This window comes from Mesocricetus auratus, unplaced genomic scaffold, assembly GCF_017639785.1.
Source record: "Mesocricetus auratus isolate SY011 unplaced genomic scaffold, BCM_Maur_2.0 Super-Scaffold_100038, whole genome shotgun sequence".
In the NCBI taxonomy this organism is placed as follows: domain Eukaryota; kingdom Metazoa; phylum Chordata; class Mammalia; order Rodentia; family Cricetidae; genus Mesocricetus; species Mesocricetus auratus.
Window position 1 is genome coordinate 8,001,171 of NW_024429216.1, and position 19,380 is coordinate 8,020,550.

General features: G+C 51.8%; 1 protein-coding gene across 1 annotated transcript in view; it reads left to right on the forward strand.

The window, feature by feature from the left end:
• The window catches only part of Ltbp4 (latent transforming growth factor beta binding protein 4), a 34,376-nt gene extending 23,064 nt beyond the window's left edge, over positions 1-11,312 (forward strand). Inside the window, 10 exon segments of the mRNA XM_021223335.2 lie at positions 1,916-2,062; positions 5,259-5,525; positions 5,820-5,891; positions 6,635-6,763; positions 6,942-7,088; positions 8,323-8,475; positions 9,403-9,434; positions 9,436-9,784; positions 10,217-10,369; positions 10,900-11,312. Coding sequence (XP_021078994.2) covers positions 1,916-2,062; positions 5,259-5,525; positions 5,820-5,891; positions 6,635-6,763; positions 6,942-7,088; positions 8,323-8,475; positions 9,403-9,434; positions 9,436-9,784; positions 10,217-10,369; positions 10,900-11,054 — 1,604 coding nt within the window. The 3' untranslated portion in view covers positions 11,055-11,312.
• The last annotated feature ends 8,068 nt before the right edge of the window (positions 11,313-19,380 follow it).

A 19,380-nucleotide genomic window follows, 5' to 3' on the forward strand; every position in this document is an offset into this window, starting at 1 on the left:
CCTCTGAGGGCACCAGGCACTCCTGTGACGCACATGCACACATTTGGCAGACACTCCGTACATAAAATGAAGTAAGAAGCAGCTGAGAGGAGAGAGGGCATTGAAATGGCAAAGTCTGTGAGTGCAGACGGACCCGGGGCCAAGAGCTGCAGCAGAGCTGTCTGTCTCCCTCTGTTGGGTTTGATTTTACCCAGTGACAGGTGGCCCTCGCTCTGTCTGGGATGACACCCTCGGCCTGGCAGCTGTAGGGCTAAGGAGGTGACCCAGAAAGTTGGAGACTAGCTTTGATTGGTGTGATGAGGTCACCGCCTACCATTGACCCGGAGAATCGAAGTAACCTGATTGGTTCTGCCCCAGTGGAGACTTGGCTCTAATCAGGATGCATGGGGCCAACTTGGAAACTCAGAAAATCCCCAAGGGAAAGTTAGGGCTCCTAACCAGAAGAAAGTAGATAGTACCGTCTGGGCTGTTAAAAAATGTCCACTCTAAGCCGGGCGTTGGTGGCACACGCCTTTAATCCCAGCACTCGGGAGGCAGAGGCAGGCAGATCTCTATGAGTTCGAGGCCAGCCTGGTCTACAGATCGAGTTCCAGGACAGCCTCCAAAGCCACAGAGAAACTCTGTCTCGAAAAACCAAAAAAAAAAAAAAAAAAATGTCCACTCTAGAGGACAAGATGTTAGGACTGGGGTTCAGTTCCCAGCACTCACGTAGTAGCTCACAACACCTCCTGGTCTCCACTGGACCCGTGCACATGGTACACACACACACAAACACACACACACACACCTTTAAAAATAAGAGTCTACAGAGTGAGTTCTAGGACAACCTAGGTTTCACAAAGAAACCTTGTCTCAAAAAAAAATTACATTGTGAACCAGGTATAATGGTGCATGTTTCCAACACCAGCCCCCTGGGAGACTGAAGTAGGAGGATTACAACGAGGCTGAGGACAAACTATCCTGGTTTAAAGAGTAAAACTGTGTGTGTGTGTGTGTGCGTGTGCGTGTGTGTGTGTGTGTGTGTGTGTGTGTTCTGGGGGTATTGTTGGTTTGTTTTTGTTTGTTTGTTTGTTGTTGGTTTGTTTTCAAGACAGTGTTTCTCTGTGTTGCCCTGGAACTCTGTCAACGACCAGGCTGACCTTGAACTCACAGAGATCTGCCTGCCTCTACCTCCTGAGTGCTGGGGTTAAAGGTGTGTGCCACCGCCACCTGGCTGGTTCTTTTTTTTTTTTTTAATGAAACAATGGCAACAAAAAGCTAGCAATGTTGGCTCATACATGTAATCCTGATATTTAGGAAGGAGAGGCAGGAGGATTGTCACAAGTTTAAGGCCAGCCTGATTTACATAGTGTGATCCAGGGTAACACAGTGAAATTCTACCTCAAAAGACATATCTCTTTAGAGATAGATTATTGAAGATGGAAATAGCACTATCTGAAAAAGGAGGTCTAATATATTTATTAAATATACTTACAAGGTAAACAGGGATAGAAGCTCTGGGAGCGTGACTAACTTCCAAGAGTGAGGGCTTTTGCTTTTCCTTTCTTTTTACAGCCTCACCTGTCCCGGGTACCCCCGTCCACACCCCACAGGGCTCACCCCTACAGATTATAACCCTTTATATTCAAACACGTGTTTGTATTTTATGTATCTAGTATTTGTCTGCATCACATACATGCAGCGCCTGTAGAAGCAAGAAGAGGGCATCAGATCCCTGGAACTGGAGATACAGACAGTTGTGGTCCACCCTGTGGATGCTGGAAACTGAGCCCAAGTCCCCTGCAAGAGCAGCCAGTGCTCTTAACTGCTGGGCCATCTCTCCAGCCCCATCTGTTACAGTTGAGATCTTGGCCATCTCCAACCGCAGGGGTTCATAGCGTGGACTCCCTCTCAAAGATGTATTTCCTGCCCACAGATGTGAATGAGTGTGAGACGCTACAGGGCGTGTGCGGCTCCGCTCGGTGTGAAAATGTCGAAGGCTCCTTCCTGTGTGTCTGCCCCACTAGTCCTGAGGAGTTCGACCCCATGACGGGACGCTGTGTTCCCCCACGTACTCCTGCCGGTAAGATTCACGTGTCTACTTAACAAATGCCTCTGGTTCTGTGGGAAAATTGTGTGACTTAACCGTGTGTGTGTGTGTGTGTGTGTGTGTGTGTGTGTGTGTGTGTTTGTGCGCACGTGCTGATACCTTCCATCAGTCAAATTTTAATTTTTAAAAAATTTCATGTGTTCTTTTGAGGTTTTCAGGTTTTCAATTATTTCAGGTTTTTTAAAGGGTTCTATAAGATTTACTTATTTGTTGGTTGGTTGGTTGGTTGGTTTTTCAAGATAGGATTTCTCTGTTACATAGCTCTGTAGACCAGGCTGGCCTCAAACTCACAGAGATCCGCCTGCCCCTGCCTCCTGGGTGCTGGGATTAAAGGCGTGCGCCACCACTGCCTGACTGTTGCTGTTGCTGCATTAATGTGTGTGTGGAGAGTGAGTGTATTATGTACATGTGTGTATGAATGCCCCAGGAGACCTAACTGATTCCTCCACAAGAGCAGCAGTGACTACTGAGCCATCTCTCCAGCCTTTAGTTTGTTAAAGTTTGATTCTTGTGTTTGACGTGATGGGTACATGCATGTATGCATGTAGACATGGTTTTTTCCCATGATGGGCCATGGCAGGCTTCCGTGATGAGCGCCTTTACCCGAGGAGTCATTTTTGAAAGCCCGATTTTTTTTTTCCAGGCAGCCCAGGCTAGTCAGAAATTCTCTGTAGCTGAGATGACTTTGAGCATCTGGTCCTCCTGCCTCGACTATCTAAGTGCTGGGGTCACAGGCATGTACCGCTACGCCTGGCTTGCGTGGTGTTGAGAATCCAGCTGTGGCCTTTGCGCATGCTAGGCAAGCACTCTACCAACTGAGTCCCAGCCCGGCCTCAGAACCTGCAGGATGTGTCGGTAGTAAGCAAGTGTTCTGCACTGAGCTGCAGGCTGCGGCCTTTGGCATGATATTAGTTATTCAAGAAAATTAGCCTCTGCCTGGAACCCGGTTAGATCCCTCCAATTGGCATGTATACATAGGCCAATCAGCATGTTCAGACCCTCATTGCGCGTTGGGAACACAGTAGTAAGCAGAGACGCTTAATATCTGTCCCGATGGCCTCAGCATCCCACGGAGAGCTAAGCCAGGTGCCAGAAGGCCTGTGGCAACTCAGAAAGCTGATGCGGGGTTGAAAGTTTAGTGAGTTCAGTGACAACCTGGGCAGCTTAGTGAGACCTTCCTTGTCTCAAATAAAAAATTAAAGTTGGCTAGGCGTCTATATAGTTCAATGGCAGCGTGCTTGTCAAGACCCCACTAGTGAAAAGCTGAGGCGTGGCTCAGCAGTGGAAAAATTACCCAGAATCCTCCAGTGAGGAGCTGGGGGCGTGGCCCAGTGGTAGAGCCCCTGCCTAGAATCCCCCAGTGAGGGGCTGGAGACACAGCTCAGCAATAAAGATTTTGTCTGGTAAGCACAAAGCCCCCCATTCAATCCTCAGTATTGAAAATAAACAAACACCAGCAAAGAGATAAAGATAATGATACAACAGAGAAAGCTGGGCTGGCTGGGAGGATGGAAGCGCAAAGGGAGCTGCAGGGGAAAAGGCGAGGGAGACCCGGGCCGGCATGAGGAGGCGGCTTTGGGAGGGTCCCGAAGGGGTCAGCGTCTGAACTAAGTGGGATGAAGTGTGCGAGGCGGCATTGTGTAGCTGTGGCCGCGGAAGGGAGAAGGGTTCATCCTGGCTCATGGTGAGATGGTGCAGCCATCTGTGGGGTACATGGCGGCAGGAGTGTGATCTTCCTGCTCGCCGTGCGTGGATCAGGAAGTGGAGAAAGGGGAACTCAGGGTTCAGCTGGCCTTTTCCTTTCCCCTTTTTTATTCAGTCCAGAGACCTTGCCCCTGGGAAATGGCCGTGGGTCTTCCGGAAGTCCTTTCTAGAAACACCCTCACAGACGTACCCAGAAGGTGTGTCCCCATCACTAACGCTCTGGGCAGTTGCTTTAGGAGGTTTTTCCTTGGGGCACCATGGACCACTTCCAACCAAGAAAGGCTTTGAAATCTCTCTGCGGATGCTGTGTGAGAGAGCTGGAGAGTGGAAGGGTCGGAGCTGGAGACCACAGAGCTGGCCTGAAACAGGGGCCTTGAGTGGGGAGAGCCTGGGGGTGGGTGCGAGCCACGTGAACGAGCCTCGAGGCCGCCTGGCGGTGGGATGTTTGATACCACCGGGGACAAGCTGGCTGTGAAGACCCAGAGAAACCCATGGAAAGCACAGGCGATCACCTGTCCCCGCCCGTGCCACAGCCGAGGTGGTGAGGCTGTGAAGCAAAGGGTTCAGAAATGACAGGGGGCTGTGGCAAGCCAAAGTGAAGGCAGGCATGTTGGCTCGCACCTATAACTCCAGCACTTAGAGGTGAGGCAGGAGGATCTCTGTGAGTTTCCAGCCTGACTAAGCCTACTCAACAATACTGGTTAAGTAACAATTTGGCCTGACAGTGGCACTCAGGAGGCAGAGACAGGAGGATCTCTGTGAGTTCGAGGCCAGTCCGGCCTACACATTGAGTGCCAGGACAGCCAGAGCTACACAGAGAAACCCTTTCTTGAAAAATAAAACAGGCTGGAGAGATGGCTCAGAGGTTAAGATCACTAGCTGCTCTCCCAGAGGTCCTGAGTTCAATTCCCAGCAACCACATGGTGGCTCACAGCCATCCACAGTCGGATCTGATGCCCCTTTCTGACTTGTCATGCAGATAGAGCACTCATACACATAAAATAAATAAATGAGTCTTTAAAAATTAAAATAAATGAGTCTTTAAAAATTAAAATAAAACAGAAAGAAAGAAAAATTAAACCAACCAAATCCATATGCACAATATAATATATGTAATATATACAATATAATATATATGCAAAATAATACATGTAATATATACAATATAATATATGTAATATAAGCAATGTAATATATATTGTCATTTAGGCTTGAAAGTCCTTGCCTAGCACTCATGGGGCTCCAGGTTTGGGCATCACGGGGCACACTTGTAATCCTGGCCCTTGGTAGGTGGAGGCGGGAGTCATCATGAGTCACATGAGACCTCGTTTGTTCCCCTAGGCCCTAAGTGTGCGCTCTTGCTCGGCTACTGATGGCTGGTGCCCTCTGGGCCTGTTTTCCCCACCACGGACGTGGGAGAGAAGGAGACAAATGCATGCCTGGCTAAAGCCGTTTCTTCCTTCAGGCTCGTTCCCAGGCTCGCAGCCCCAAGCACCTGCCGGCCCCAGTCTTCCAGCCAGGCCTCCGCCCCCACCCCCACCTCGAAGACCCAGCCCTCCCAGGCAGGGGGCTGTGAGCAGCGGGCGTCGGGAATGCTACTTTGACACGGCGGCTCCAGACGCATGTGACAATATCTTGGCCCGAAATGTGACGTGGCAGGAATGCTGTTGTACCGTGGGTGAAGGCTGGGGCAGTGGCTGCCGCATCCAGCAGTGTCCAGGCACCGAGACAGGTGGGTGTGGGCCGTGGGGAGACCCGCGCAGGGCGCAGGCTCCGGGTGGAGATGCGGGGAGGGAGGGGCTGGGAAAGAGGTGTTTAGGTCTAGGATTGAGTTACTGGTGCTTCCAGGACAAGAAGTGAGCCATCAGCCCCCAGGTGGGCTCCTGGGCGGGTAAAGCTGGGAACTGGACACCGCCTGGCCTGGGCTCTCGCCCTGGGTAGGGGGCTGGAGCGGGGGGGGGGGGGCGGGGGCTCGGGCAAGAACTCGGGCTCGGGTTTCTGAGCTCATCCTTGCTTCTGTGTACAGCTGAGTACCAGTCATTGTGTCCTCACGGCCGGGGCTACCTGGTACCCAGTGGAGACCTGAGCGCCAGGAGAGGTAAGGCCAGACTTCAACCCCACCCACCCGCAACCCCGAGGCCCAGCTCTGTCTCACCCTGCCTCGGTTTCTCCCCGTTTTATTTCTTATTTGTTTGTTTTTGAGGAGTGGATTTCACTAGTAGTCCAGACTGGCCTCAGACTTGTGAGCCGCTCGATTTCTTTCTTTCTTTCCCTCTCTCTCTTTCTTTTTTCTTTCTTTCTTCTTTTGCTCTTTCTTTCTTCTTTGCTTTGTGGGTTTTTGTTTTGTTTTGTTTTTCGAGACGGGGTTTCTCTGTATTGCTTTGGAGGTTGTCCTGGAACTCGATCTGTAGATTAGGCTGGCCTTGAACTCACAGAGATCCTCCTGCCTCTGCCTCCCGAGCGCTGGGATTAAAGACATGCGCCACCACCGCTCAGTGCTCCTCTCTTTTCTTTACAGCTTTTTAATTTGTGGTTTTTGGGTCTAGAGCCCAGGCTAGCGGAGAATTTGCTAGGCAGCAGAGGCTAACCTTGAACTCCTGTTCTTCGTCTGAACTCTGCTTCTTGACTGCTAGGATTTCATGCGTGCCTCAACATACCTGGCTCCATTTTCTTTCACTTTGATTTTCTCTTCTGCCTGGAGCTCCCCTCTGGTCCAGTTTTCCTTGTCTCGGCTTCTGGGTGCCATGTCTGTCTTCTGTCAAGACTGGCAAGCCCATGCTCCCCTGTTTCCCGCGGGTCACACCCACCCCTCCCCTCAACAGTCTCCACCTTTTCCCGCAGACGTGGACGAATGCCAGCTCTTCCAGGACCAGGTGTGCAAGAGCGGAGTGTGCGTGAACACCGCACCAGGCTACTCTTGCTATTGCAGCAACGGCTTCTACTATCACGCACAGCGGCTGGAGTGCATTGGTAGGAACCCACCTTCCCCCACCCCCACCCCTGGCCTTGCCAGCCCCGGAGAGAAATGTGGCTACCCCAGCAGGAAGTCCTCCCGAAGTCTAGACTGCATCCATCACTCTGTCAGTGAGCCCGGGGAGATGTGAAAGGAAGTCAACCTGGTAACCGCCCCCCACCACCACCTTCCTAGATAACGACGAATGCGCCGACGAGGAGCCAGCGTGTGAAGGCGGCCGCTGCGTCAACACCGTGGGCTCTTACCACTGCACCTGCGAGCCCCCACTGGTGCTGGACGGCTCCCGACGCCGCTGCGTCTCCAACGAGAGCCAGAGCCTCGGTAACCCCGCCCACGGACCCGCCCACTCCACCCCACCCCCAACCCGCCAGACCCCACCCCCAGCCGCTAGATCCCTAGGCCAAGCCTTCTTCAAGGCCACGTCCCTAACACCTAACACCTGGATGTGCCCAGAGACTGGCATTTCGCTTGGTTTGGGTTTTGGGGTTTTTTTTTGAGACTGCTTCTCACTATGTATCTCTGCCTGCCTAGACCCGCCTACTTCCGCCTCCAGAGCGCTGGGATTAAAGCCCTGGGCCACAGTGCCTCTGGGCCACACTGTTTTGTTTTCCCCCACATCATTATTGTTTTGTAGTACGGGCTGACCTGGAACTCACAGAAATCCTCCCGCCTCGGCCTTCTAATTGCTGGGATTACAGGTGTGATAGGACAGGGGTTGCTTCTCTTTCGGGGTGACCTGGCCTGGAGGTTGAAGGTGAAAGTTTTAGGGTCAGTCCTTTGTTTTTGTGCTGTGTATATCCGCACACATTTCTTGGGCCCCGGGTTCCTCTCTGTTTTTTACGTGCATATTCTCACTAGGTAGCCCAGGCTAGCCTAAACTCTTGCCTCAGCCTCTCAATTACTGGGATTACAGGCCTGCTCTACTCTCCTATGCTCGCTCTTTTGGTTTCCTCTGTCTCTCTCTCATTCTTTAAGTCTCTGTCCACCTATCTCTTTTTTTGGTTTTACGAGACAGGGTTTCTCTGTATTGTTTTGGAGGCTGTCGGTCCAGCCCGGCCTCGAACTCACAGAGATCCGCCTGCCTCTGCCTCCCGAGTGCTGGGATTAAAGGCGTGCGCCACCAACGCCCGGCTCTGTCCACCTATCTTAAGTCTTTCACACACACACACACACACACACACACACACACACACACACACACACACATTGTGTCTCTCTTGCTTTGCCTTGGTCCTTGGCCCCAAATTCTCTTTTCCCATTTTCTGTTCCTACAAAAATCCCTAAACGTTGAGGCTTCACTTAAACACTGCTCAGGCGTAGGGTGTGGTGGTCTGCACCTGTGAACCTAGCTACCTCAGGCGTGGATGAAAGAGCTTCACAAGTTCTGGGTCAGCCTGAGCTACACAGACCATCTCAAAGCAAAACACAAAAACTGATGCCCAGGGAAGGAAAACGCCCGCCCCCATCTCACAGAACCCTCTGGAGGCTGGACCTGGGTCTGTGCGGGGGGAGCGGAGTCGCAGTCTGCCCTGATGCATCCTGTCCTTGCCCGTAGATGACAATCTGGGCGTGTGCTGGCAGGAAGTGGGACCTGATCTTGTTTGCAGCCGCCCGCGTCTAGACCGGCAGGCCACCTACACAGAGTGCTGCTGTCTCTACGGCGAAGCCTGGGGTATGGACTGTGCTCTCTGCCCCGCCCAGGACTCAGGTACTTTACACGGCTCCACTGTCCCAGAGTCCTCTGGGTGTCTTTACATATGTCTGCACTGCCTACCCCAAAACCTTGGCTACAATCCTAAGACTTCCATGTGTCAGCAATGGAAATCTCAAGGCCCGAACCAGTGGCCCCCATGGGTTCAACCCTATCAGCTCTGGGGTCTCTCATCTTTAAATTCCTGGTTTCTAGACACATCCAAGACATAACCTGTGAGACACCCTGCTCCAGACACTCCTGGGCCCTTAGATCTTTTTTTTTTAATTTATTTATTACATATACACCAGATTGAATTGTAGATGGTTGTAAGCCACCATGCGGTTGCTGGGAATTGAACTCAAGACCTCTGGAAGAGCAGTCAGTGCTCTTAACCTCTGAGCCATCTCTCCAGCCCCTGGGCCCTTAGATCTTGATAACACTTGTCCACACAACACACACACACACACACACTCCAGGTTATCAAGATTTCAACACAGCCACAGAGATCTCTGGTCCCCTCCTACTAGCTCCGTAAAAACAAGAGCCCAAAACTCCAGGCTGGTTTTTCCACGTGCCAGAGATGCAAGCTCCCTCCAGACCCCTCCAGCCCCTTAAGTCCCAGTGTTCAGCCTGCCCATTGATCCTCCAATCATAAAACACCTTCGTCTAATTTCTTTGGGTTACTCACTCTGGCTCCCATGGGCCCCCCAGATTCTGGCACTTTAGACTCTGGTTCTTAGCTGCAGTCTGAGGACACTGGATCCTAGGACCTCAGGATCCCCAGATCATCCTGGAACCATCCAAAGCCCTGCTCCTTCCTTTCCAGGGAGGTCCGGGCCAGTCTTTGCCCAAGCCTCCCAGCTCCTCCTCTGTTGATGGGGGAAGGGTACATGAGCTAGCAGCGGGTACTGACCTGGGTATGTTTTCCGCCCTTGTTCACAGACGATTTCGAGGCCCTTTGCAATGTGCTACGCCCCCCCTGCTTACGGCCCACCGCGCCCGGGGGGCTTTGGACTCCCCTACGAATACGGCCCAGATATAGGCCCACCTTTCCAGAGTCTCCCTTACGGGCCAGACCTGTACCCCCCACCAGTGCTACCCTACGACCCCTACCCACCCCCTCCTGGACCCTTTGCCCGCCGGGAGGCCCCTTATGGCGCCCCACCCTTCGACATGCCGGACTTTGAGGATGACGGTGGCCCCTATGGTGAGTCGGAGGCTCCTGCTCCATCCAGCCGAGGCACTGGCTGGCCATATCGGTCCAGAGACACCCGAGGTTCCTTCCCAGAGCCCGAGGAGTCTTCCGAGCGTGGAGGCTATACAGGTGAGCAGTGTGGCCAGATACCAAGCAGACAGACAAAACACGCGGGGGCGGGTGGGGGGGAGCAGCGGGGGGGGGGGTGATGAGAGAGAAGACAGAAGGCGGGCCGGGGTAAGAAATGTACAAGAGCAGGAGTGGTGACTCATGACTGTAATCCCAGCACTAGAGTGGCTGAGGCGGGAGGATTGTTGCAAGTTTGAGGCCAAAAAATGCATGGCAACACCTAGGGAAACTAAGCGTGGTGAATGGTCTTGGCACAGCGCCCCCCTGCAGTCTGGGAGTGGGAAGGACGAGTTAGGATAATAGACACACACGCACGCACACACGCACGCACGCGCGACACAGAGCCTAGAAAGCCAGGGGCAAGGGAAGAAGGAGACAAAGGAGGGACCTACGGTGGAGAACTCCCGTCACAGCTCCCCGTGTTCTCTGCAGGAGCCTTGGCTGAGCCCTATGAAGGCCTGGAGGCTGAGGAGTGCGGGATCCTGGATGGCTGTGCCCATGGCCGCTGTGTGCGGGTTCCCGAAGGTTTCACCTGCGACTGTTTCGATGGCTACCGCCTGGACATGGCCCGCATGTCCTGTGTCGGTGAGAAAGGGGGACAGAGGGAAGGCTAACAGCAAGCCTGACCAGAGGGTGATCAGGAACTGCCAAGAAAGAAGCTCATTACAGACGGGGGCCAGACCATCCTTGGGGGAGGAAATTTACTCTTGCTCAGGGTGGGGGGAGCTTGATGACGTCAGAGCACCGGGAAAGCCGGACTTGGGAATACAGAAAGAATCCTGCAGATATAATCTGATATCTATCTTCGTTTTCAGTTTTTCTTTATTATTGCATACCGTGTCACACGTGTGGAGGTCAGGATATAACTCTGTGGCATTAGGTCTCCCTTTCCACCTTTCCTTGGGTTCCAAGGATCAAACTCAGGTCATCAGCCCTGCACAGAAAGCCTTTAATCCCACCGGCCCATCTTGCAGGCCAAAACACAGGCGTAGGTCACCTGCCTGGGCTCACATAGTCAGCAGTTGGAAGTGGTTATGGTGCATTTTGTAGGAGAGGCTCAACATCTGTGGTTCTCCCGGGCTCCGGTAACGATCTTCATACCCCTTCCCCCGCAGACATCAATGAATGTGACGAGGCCGAGGCAACCTCCCCACTGTGCGTCAATGCCCGCTGCGTCAATACCGATGGCTCCTTCCGCTGTGTCTGCCGGCCAGGATTTGCGCCCACCCACCAGCCACATCACTGTGCGCCTGCGCGACCTCGGGCCTGAGCGCCGGCGCCTGGGGTCCCATTACGCCTGCTCACTGGGAGCTTCCAGAGCGCGCCTGCCTCCCTCCAGTCTGCAAGTGTGCCAGGGTGCCAGCCAGTCTGGATTTAGGATGGACAGACGTAGAGGGGTGCCTGCCACTGCCCCTGTCTCTTCCAGCCCCGCCCACCGGCACCTCGGGCCTGGCGTGGTCCAGTCCTGGGTCCCCTGTCGCATTCCTTGTCCTTTTATACAATTGTCAATTAAAACACCTATTTTGTACTTTGGGCCTCTACCTGCCCTTTTCTTTTTCCCAAAAGCTGGCTCCCCAGTTCGCTGAGTCACTCAGTCAGGCACGAACGTACCGTTCCTGATGCCAAGACTGACTTCGACTTTCCATGACTGAGTCTGGCTTTGTCTCTCTTGGCTCTCCTGTCTCAGTTTCTCTCTCTTTCCGTCTTCTTTTCTCTGGGCAGTTTCCCATCTCTCTGTCTTCTTGTCTCTTCTTCCTTTCTACCATTCTCTTTCTAATTTTCAGAGCAATCATGTTTCAGAGTTTCTGGGGGTTTCGCGTTTTTGTTTTGTTTTCTTTTTTTGGAGGGGGGTTGGAGACAGGCTTTCTCTGTGTAGCTTTGTAGACCAGGCTGGCCTTGTTGACTAAACCTTCCCAGCATGGAAGAAGAGGCAGGGTTCTATTCCCTTCACAATCCAGTACCGTGAACACCAGCTATCACAGATAAGAGGGCCTCAAGAATCCATGCTGCCTACAGGGAGGCCATCACCACACAACTGTACTTTTACCCTTCAAATGCTGGTTTCTGTGGATTATAATTCAATGAAACTGAAAAAATGGAATTTAAGAATTGGCAGGGGCTTAGGGAATGTTCCAGTGTTAGAGTGTTTGCTGAGAATCCAGCAGTAAAGAGCTGGGGCGTGGCTCAGTGGTAGAGCCCCTGCCTAGAATCCCCCAGTGAGGTGCTGGAGGTGTGGCTCAGTGGTGGAGCCCCTGCCTAGAATTCCCCAGTGAGGGGCTGGGGTGTAGCTCAGTGGTAGAGCCCCTGCCTAGAATCCCCTAGTGAGGGGCTGGGTTGTAGCTCAGTGGTAGAGCCCCTGCTTAGAATCACCCAGTGAGGGGCTGGGGGCATGGCTCAGTGACAGAGCTCCTGCCTAGCTGTTGAAGGCCCTAAGTTTCCCCCTCAGCCCTACCAAGAGAGGGTTAAAAAAAAGAAGAAAAAGAAAGTAACCTGTCCAAAGTGCAACAGGAAGCTACTGGCCCCTAGCTGAGAACAGAGGAGCCAACCCAAACACTAACCTCATTCATGGAACCCATAAATATTTTCCATAGAATCTGGATGTGAGTTGAGAACCCAGACTGACTTAAACCCAGCCCTGATGGCTGGCAGCTAGGCAGGGTTCCTGAAGGAACTGAGACTCAATGACATGGGGAAACGCACAAGAGAATGTGGAAGGCAGAATCTTGACCTTCAGGAATGTTGGATCCCTTTTGGGAATCTATGGAAAGCTCTGGATAGCCAAAGAAGAAAAAACAAACAAACAAGCAAAATGTTGGCCGGGCAGTGGTGGCGCACGCCTTTAATCCCAGCACTTGGGAGGCAGAGGCAGGAGGCGCTCTGTGAGTTCTAGGCCAGCCTGGTCTGTAGAACTACTTCTAGGACAGCCAAGGGTACACAGAGAAACCCTGTCTCCAAAAACATAAAGCAAATAAAGGAAGGAAGAAAAGAAAAGGAAAACATAAAGGCACTTGCCACCAAGCCTGAGGACTTGACTTTAATCTCCAGGACCCAAGAATAACAGGAGAGAACTCTGTGTGTGTGTGTGTGTGTGTGTGTGTGTGTGTGTGTGTGTGTGTCTGTCTGTCTGTCTGTCTGTCTGTCTGTCTCTCTCTCTCTCTCTCTCTCTCTCTCTCTCTCTCACACACACACACACACACAGTGTTTCTTTTTTAAATCCAGGCCCAGGAGGAGTTAGCCAACACATAATAGATTCCACATTTTTTTTTGTGAACTTTCTGTTTCTTTTTGGTAGTTTTCATCTTACAGGTTTTTATTTGTTTTGTTTTTGAGAGAGTGAGAGAGAGAGGAGGGGAGAGAGAAGATGAAGTCAGGTGGGCAGAGGTGGGGAACATCTGGGAGGAGTTGGGGGAAGGGAAAATATGATGAAAATCTAGTATATGTAAATTATTTTTGGAAAAAAATCCATTGTAGATGTAGATCCACAGACATTCCTATTGTCTCCCCCCCCACACCTCAGCCACATTGCTCCACAGGTGTCACAGGAGTGGGAATGGGGAGGCCAAAGCTGTTGGAAGCTTAGTGTCCCCTCACACAGTCTAATCCACTGCTTTGCCTGGAGGCTCAGCAAAGAATCTAGTTTTATTTTCTTTTGTTTCGTTCCGACATCCCCCATATTAGTCCCCAGCCCTGGCTCTGTGGGTTTTGGAGCTGACCAGGATCAATCCGTTCTCCTGTGGAATGTCCAAATAAATATTCCAGTTTGTCACTGATCCCGCGTGACATGCGCCGCAGCGCCTCCTGAGTGCCACCATGTGCCTGTGCGGCCAAAGCTAGACGCGCCTCCTAGTGGCCAATGCTCATATAGCCTAGGGTTCCTGGGAAGGTGTCAGGTCACGGTAATCATTATCACCCTCAACAGCTATGCTTAAATAATGCCTCCTGTGTGCTAGGGGAGAGGCTTGGTGCTATTATTATCCATTTGTAACCCTAGCATTCAGGAGTTGCGGAAGCTGTGGCAGAAAGATTGACAGGCGGTCTTAGGACACCCTAGGCTATGGACTGAGTTCCCGCCAACGTGAGCTACAGTATGAGACCCTGTCTGTTCCCTCCCCATCAAAAAGCAAGCAAACAAACATTAACCAACATATGAGTACTTGGCACAGATCTGTAGTCCCAACTGCTTGAGAGGCTGAGGCAGGAGGACCATTTGGACCTCAGAATTAGGAGTAGCTTGGGTTACACAGCAAAACTCCATCTCATAGAACCAAATCTCAAAATAGACGAGCCTGGGTCCCTGGCTGTCCACACTGCCAGCTGAGTCATTCAACTCTGGGAATTATTCTAGGAGTTAACTTTTTTCTTCTTTTTGGTTTTTCGAGACAGGGTTTCTCTGTGTAGCAGCTCTGGCTGTCCTGGAAGGGAATTAGCTTTATTTTTAAATTTATTTAACTTATTTATTTTGGTTTTGGTTTTTTTGAGACAGGGTTTCTCTGTATTGTTTTGGAGGCTGCTCTGTAGACCAGGCTGGACTCGAACTCACAGAGATCTGCCTGCCTTTGCCTCCCAAGTGCTGGGGTTAAAGGCGTGCACCACCAACGCCCGGCTTAACTTATTTATTTTATATGCATTGGTGTGAAGGTATCAGATCCTCTGGAACTTGGGAGCTGCCCTGTGGTTGCTAGGAATTGAACCCGCGTCCTCTGGAAGAGCAGCCAGTGCTCTTAACCACTGAGCCACCTCTCCAGCCCCTTTTCTTTTACTTTATGTGTATGTGTGTGTCTGGGTCTGTCACATGTGTGCTCGTGGAACCCCCAGAGCTGAAGGTACAGGTGGCTGTGGGTCATCTGGTGTGGATCCTGGAAGCAGTCTCAGGTCTTCGGGGAGCAAAGCAAGAGCTTTCATGCTGGAGCCCTCTCTCCAGCCACAGGTAATACTATAACGAGTGCACAGCAGTCCCTGGAGGGCAGTGAAGACAGGCCGTGGGGCTGGGGGGTGAAGCTTGATAGGTAATTTCACGCATGTGCCTAGGAACTGCACTTTACTCCCCTACCCATGGTGGGCTCAAACCCAGGGGCATAGGCAGGAAGCCTCTACCGCTGAGTTATAGCCCCAGCAAAACATATCCCCTATCAGAGTACCACCACGTAACCCTGACTTATTGTGGGATATTTGGCTACACTGTGTGAACATGTGTCGCCGTGGTTGGTTTAATAAAAAGCTGAATGGCCAATAGCTAGGCAGGAGGGGTTAGGCGGGACTTCCAGGGAGAGAGAGGAACTCAGGGATAGAATCTAGGTGTACAGCAGACGCCAATGAGACCCTGGGGAAGTTGGGCATACAGAATGAAGGAGAGGTAAAAACCCACGTGGTAGAACATAGATTAATAGAGATGGGTTAATTTAAGCTCGTGGGACAAGCCTATGCTAAGGCCAGTCTTTGTTTTATTTGTTTTGGTTTTGTTTTTTTGAGACAGGGTTTCTCTGTGGCTTTGGAGGCTGTCCTAGAACTAGTTCTGGTAGACCAGGCTGGTCTCAAACTCACAGAGATCCTCCTGCCTCTGCCTCCCTAGTGCTGGAACTAAAGGCGTGGGCCACCACTGCCCGGCAAGGCCAAGCTTTTATAATTAATAATGAGTTTCTGCGTCCTTATTTGGGGGCTGATGGCCCAAATGAAAATTCTATAAGAAAGTCAAACTACACCAACTATCCTGAAACTCTCTCCATCTATATAGACAAGGCGGGCCTTGAACTCACGGAGATCCTCTTGCCTGTGCCTCCCGAGTGGCTATGAGTATAGACCTATGCTGGAATTAAAGGCTTGCACCTCCACTCCCAGCCTGCTGTCTTCCTAATTTTAGGGGCTGCAAGGACCTCAGATGTAACTCAGTCATAGAGTATTTGCCTGGTGTACATGGAGTACTGTTTTTGATTCCCGGTATCACACAAACTTGTGTGGGCAATGCCTATCACCCCTACAGGAGGATTAGCAGTTCAAGATCATACTGAGTTAGAAGTGAGCCTGAGTTATGTTTCAAAAAACGAAAGAGAGGGGCCAGTGGCTAAGGGGGCTTGCCACCAAGGCTGATGACCTGAATTGCATCCTAGGGTATGCATGGCACTCCTTAATACATAAATAAAATGTAATGGCAATAATTTTTTTAAAAAGCCAGGTAATGGTGGCACATGCTTTTAATCTCAGCACAGGTGGATCTCTGTGAGTTCGAGACCAGCCTGGTCTACAGAGCGAGTTCCGGGATAGCTAGGGCTACAAAGAGAAACCATGTCTCAAAAAAAATAGTAATAATAATAACAATGGGGCTGGCTTACAGTTTCAGAGGTTTAGTCCATTGCCACCATGACAGGACATGGCGGGGTGCAGGCAGATGTGGTGCTGGAGAGGGAGCTAAGAGTCCTACATCTAACCCCATAGGCAACAGGAAATGAAGTGAGTCACTCTGAGCATAGCTTGAGCATAAGAGACCTCAAAGCCCGCTTGACTGGGGGAAGTCCTTCTGTGTATATGTTTGTCCTATTGGTTGATAAATACAGCACTGTTGGCCAATAGGGAAGCAAGATAGGTGGGACAAGGAGAGGTGGAGGATTCTGGGAAACGGAGGCACAGAGCACAGTCACCATGTAGGACGCAAGTAAGAGATCTGGACCCTTTCTCCAATAAGAGAAGACCACGTTATGGGTTAATAATTAAGTCAGAGGTGGCCGATAAGAAACCATAGCAAACAGTCAACAGCTTCATAATTAGTATAGCGTCCTGCATGTTCATTTGGGACTGACGCGGCTCTGGGACCAGGCTAGCGGAAGAATGCTCGTTACACCGGCCCCTGTAGTGACGCACTTCCCCCAACAAGACCACACCTCCAAACAGTACCGCTCCATCTGGGGGCCGTTTTCTCTGCTTCAATACCACCTTCTGAATACCTAGGGCATGGAAGCAGAAGCAAGGGGCTGGGAAGGGGCTCAGCAGCGGCTGCCGCTGGTTTTAGCGTGCTTTCTACTGCTGAGCAACTTGGGGAGGAAAGGATTTATTTGGCTGACACACCCCGGAGTCCATCACTGCAGGAGGAGGGCAGGGCAGGAACTCAAGCAGGAACCTGCAGGCAGGTCCTGAAGCAGAGGCCAGGGAGGGGCAGAGGCCGGGGAGGGGCAGAGGCTGGGGAGGGGCAGGGAGGAGGGGCGGGGGCGGGGCAGAGGCGGGGCAGAGGCGGGGCGGGGCAGGGCAGAGGGGGCGGGGCAGAGGCCGGGGAGGGGCAGAGGGGGGCGGGGCAGAGGCGGGGGGGGAGGCACCGCCTTGCTCCTCCTGGCTTTCTCAGCCGGCTTTCTCACACCTCAGGGACAGTACCGCCCACTGTGGACTGGCCCCTCCCACAGCAGCCGTTAATCCAAACTGTGCAGTACAGACTTTGTCCAGGCCAGTTTAATGGAGGTAACTTCTCAATTAAGGATCCGTCTTCCCAAGCGCCAAAACAACTAACTGGCATCCAGCTCTTCCGGAGGACCCGAATGAGGTTTCCAACACTTACAGTGGGTGGTTCACAACCACCCGCCACCCTAGCTAGGCCAGGAGACCTGACACCTTCTTCTGGCACACATGTGGGAGACACAGGGACACACTACACATAAATAAAGATAAAAGTGATTAGCAGCCGGGTGCTGGTGGCGCACACCTTTAGTCCCAGCACTCTGGAGGCAGAGGCAGACGGTGCTCTGTGAGTTCGAGACCAGCCTCGTCTACAAGAGCAAGTTCCAAGACAGCCTCCAAAGCCACACAGAGAAACACTGCCTCGGGAGAAAAAAATGATTAGAAAAAAATTGACAATAAGAAAGGCAAGCAAGGATGGAAACAAAGTATCTGAGATATATATATATATATGTATATATATATATATAATCTATGCATAGTGGCACACAGCTCTTGGGAGGCAGAGGCAGGAGGGTTGGGCTGAGCTATGACTCATCCTTGGCTACATATTTAGCACATATCAAGTTTGAGGCCAGGCTAGGCTACACGAGACTGTATCAAGAAAGAAGGACACTCCCTCCACGGGCTAGAGGATGTGCCCCAGTGCCATCCAATGTGGGTCGAGTCTTCCCTGCTGGAACCCTCGCCATGGCTCCATCTCACCCTGGTCAGAAACAAGGTGGCCGTCAGCCTGAGTCGTCCGTTTCTTGTGTCCTCTGCCTCCCCAACCCCTTCTCTCTCTGCGCATTTGTCACCAGCCACAGGGATCTAAATTGCAAGACACGTTCTCACCTAAGCGAATTGAGTACAGCCCGTACAGTCCGGGGCCCCCCCGTCCCCCCCCGTCCCCCCCCCACTCCGCTCCCAGTTGCACCGGTTGAACCCCATTCCGTGGTGAGAAGAACCCAGAGCGACATACAACAGCCAGTGTTTTGGTGTTGAGAGGGGAAAAGCACCAGTAAGGACATATTTCCTGATTCTGTGACTATAAAATTCAAAACAGATGCGGCCAATCTGTGCTGTCAGAGATCAGAGTGAAGGGTGGCAGAAGGAGACACTTGTCACCACCCTGGAGAAGAGATTCCATGTGTTCCAACCCGCCAACACACACACACACACACACACACACACAGAATGAAGCAATGAATGTAATAATGAAAGAAGTCAGAGTGACCGTGACCTTGGGGGCTGGAAATGGTTTTCTGGTGTGGAAGTTGGGACTGGAGGGGTGTTTAGTTGGTAGACGTCCATCTAGCTGCCAGTTTGCAATTTGTTTTTTTACGGCACCTCTGGGCTCCCGCCAGTGTGGGAAGAGACCATTCCCAGGCCTCAGCCTCCAACCCCCCCCCCCGTTGCAAAGGGCCTTGCTGGCCTGGGCCCAGGATGCTCAGCGTGTATCCCAATGCATGTTCCAGACAGCTCCATGGATTCCGGAGTGGTGGGTGGGCGAACTCAGGCAACAAGAGAACCTGGGCAGAGCCAAGAGGATGGGGCTTCCCTGCGGGGCCGGCACTAGCTCTCATTGTAGGACGGGATGATTTACAGGCTGGAGTCTGAGTATTCTCACTGCGCCCCCCTCCCAGCCTCTTTTCTCCACATGGGGGGAGCATGCTGGGGGGGGCACCTCACAATTTCTTTACACAAAGTTTTGTTTTATCAGCCTATAACCAAAAGACCCAAGTTCAAATTGCGAATTTTTAATCTACTCCCAACAAACATCAGTGCTTTTTTTTTTTGTGCTGTAATGTTTATTTTAAGTCATTTTTCACCAGTGAGGCGGCTCAGTGAGTTTGTCGTCAAGCCCAAGTGACTTGATTTGGATGCTCTCGACTCACATGGTGGAAGGAGAGAATCGGTTCCTGCAATTTGGTCCCTAAATGCACATTTGCTTTAAGGCACGCGTGTGTGAGCGCGCACGTGTGCACACACACGTGCACACACACGCATGCGCACGCACACATGCACACACACACACGCACACAGATGCGCACGCACACACACACACTTAAATTTAAAGGACTAGGAGTCTTTTGCTACCTCCCAGGACTTTGTGTATATGAGGTTCAAGAAATGAAAATGTCCTGTCTTCATTTCTTTCTTGGCTAGGAACAGTTTTCATT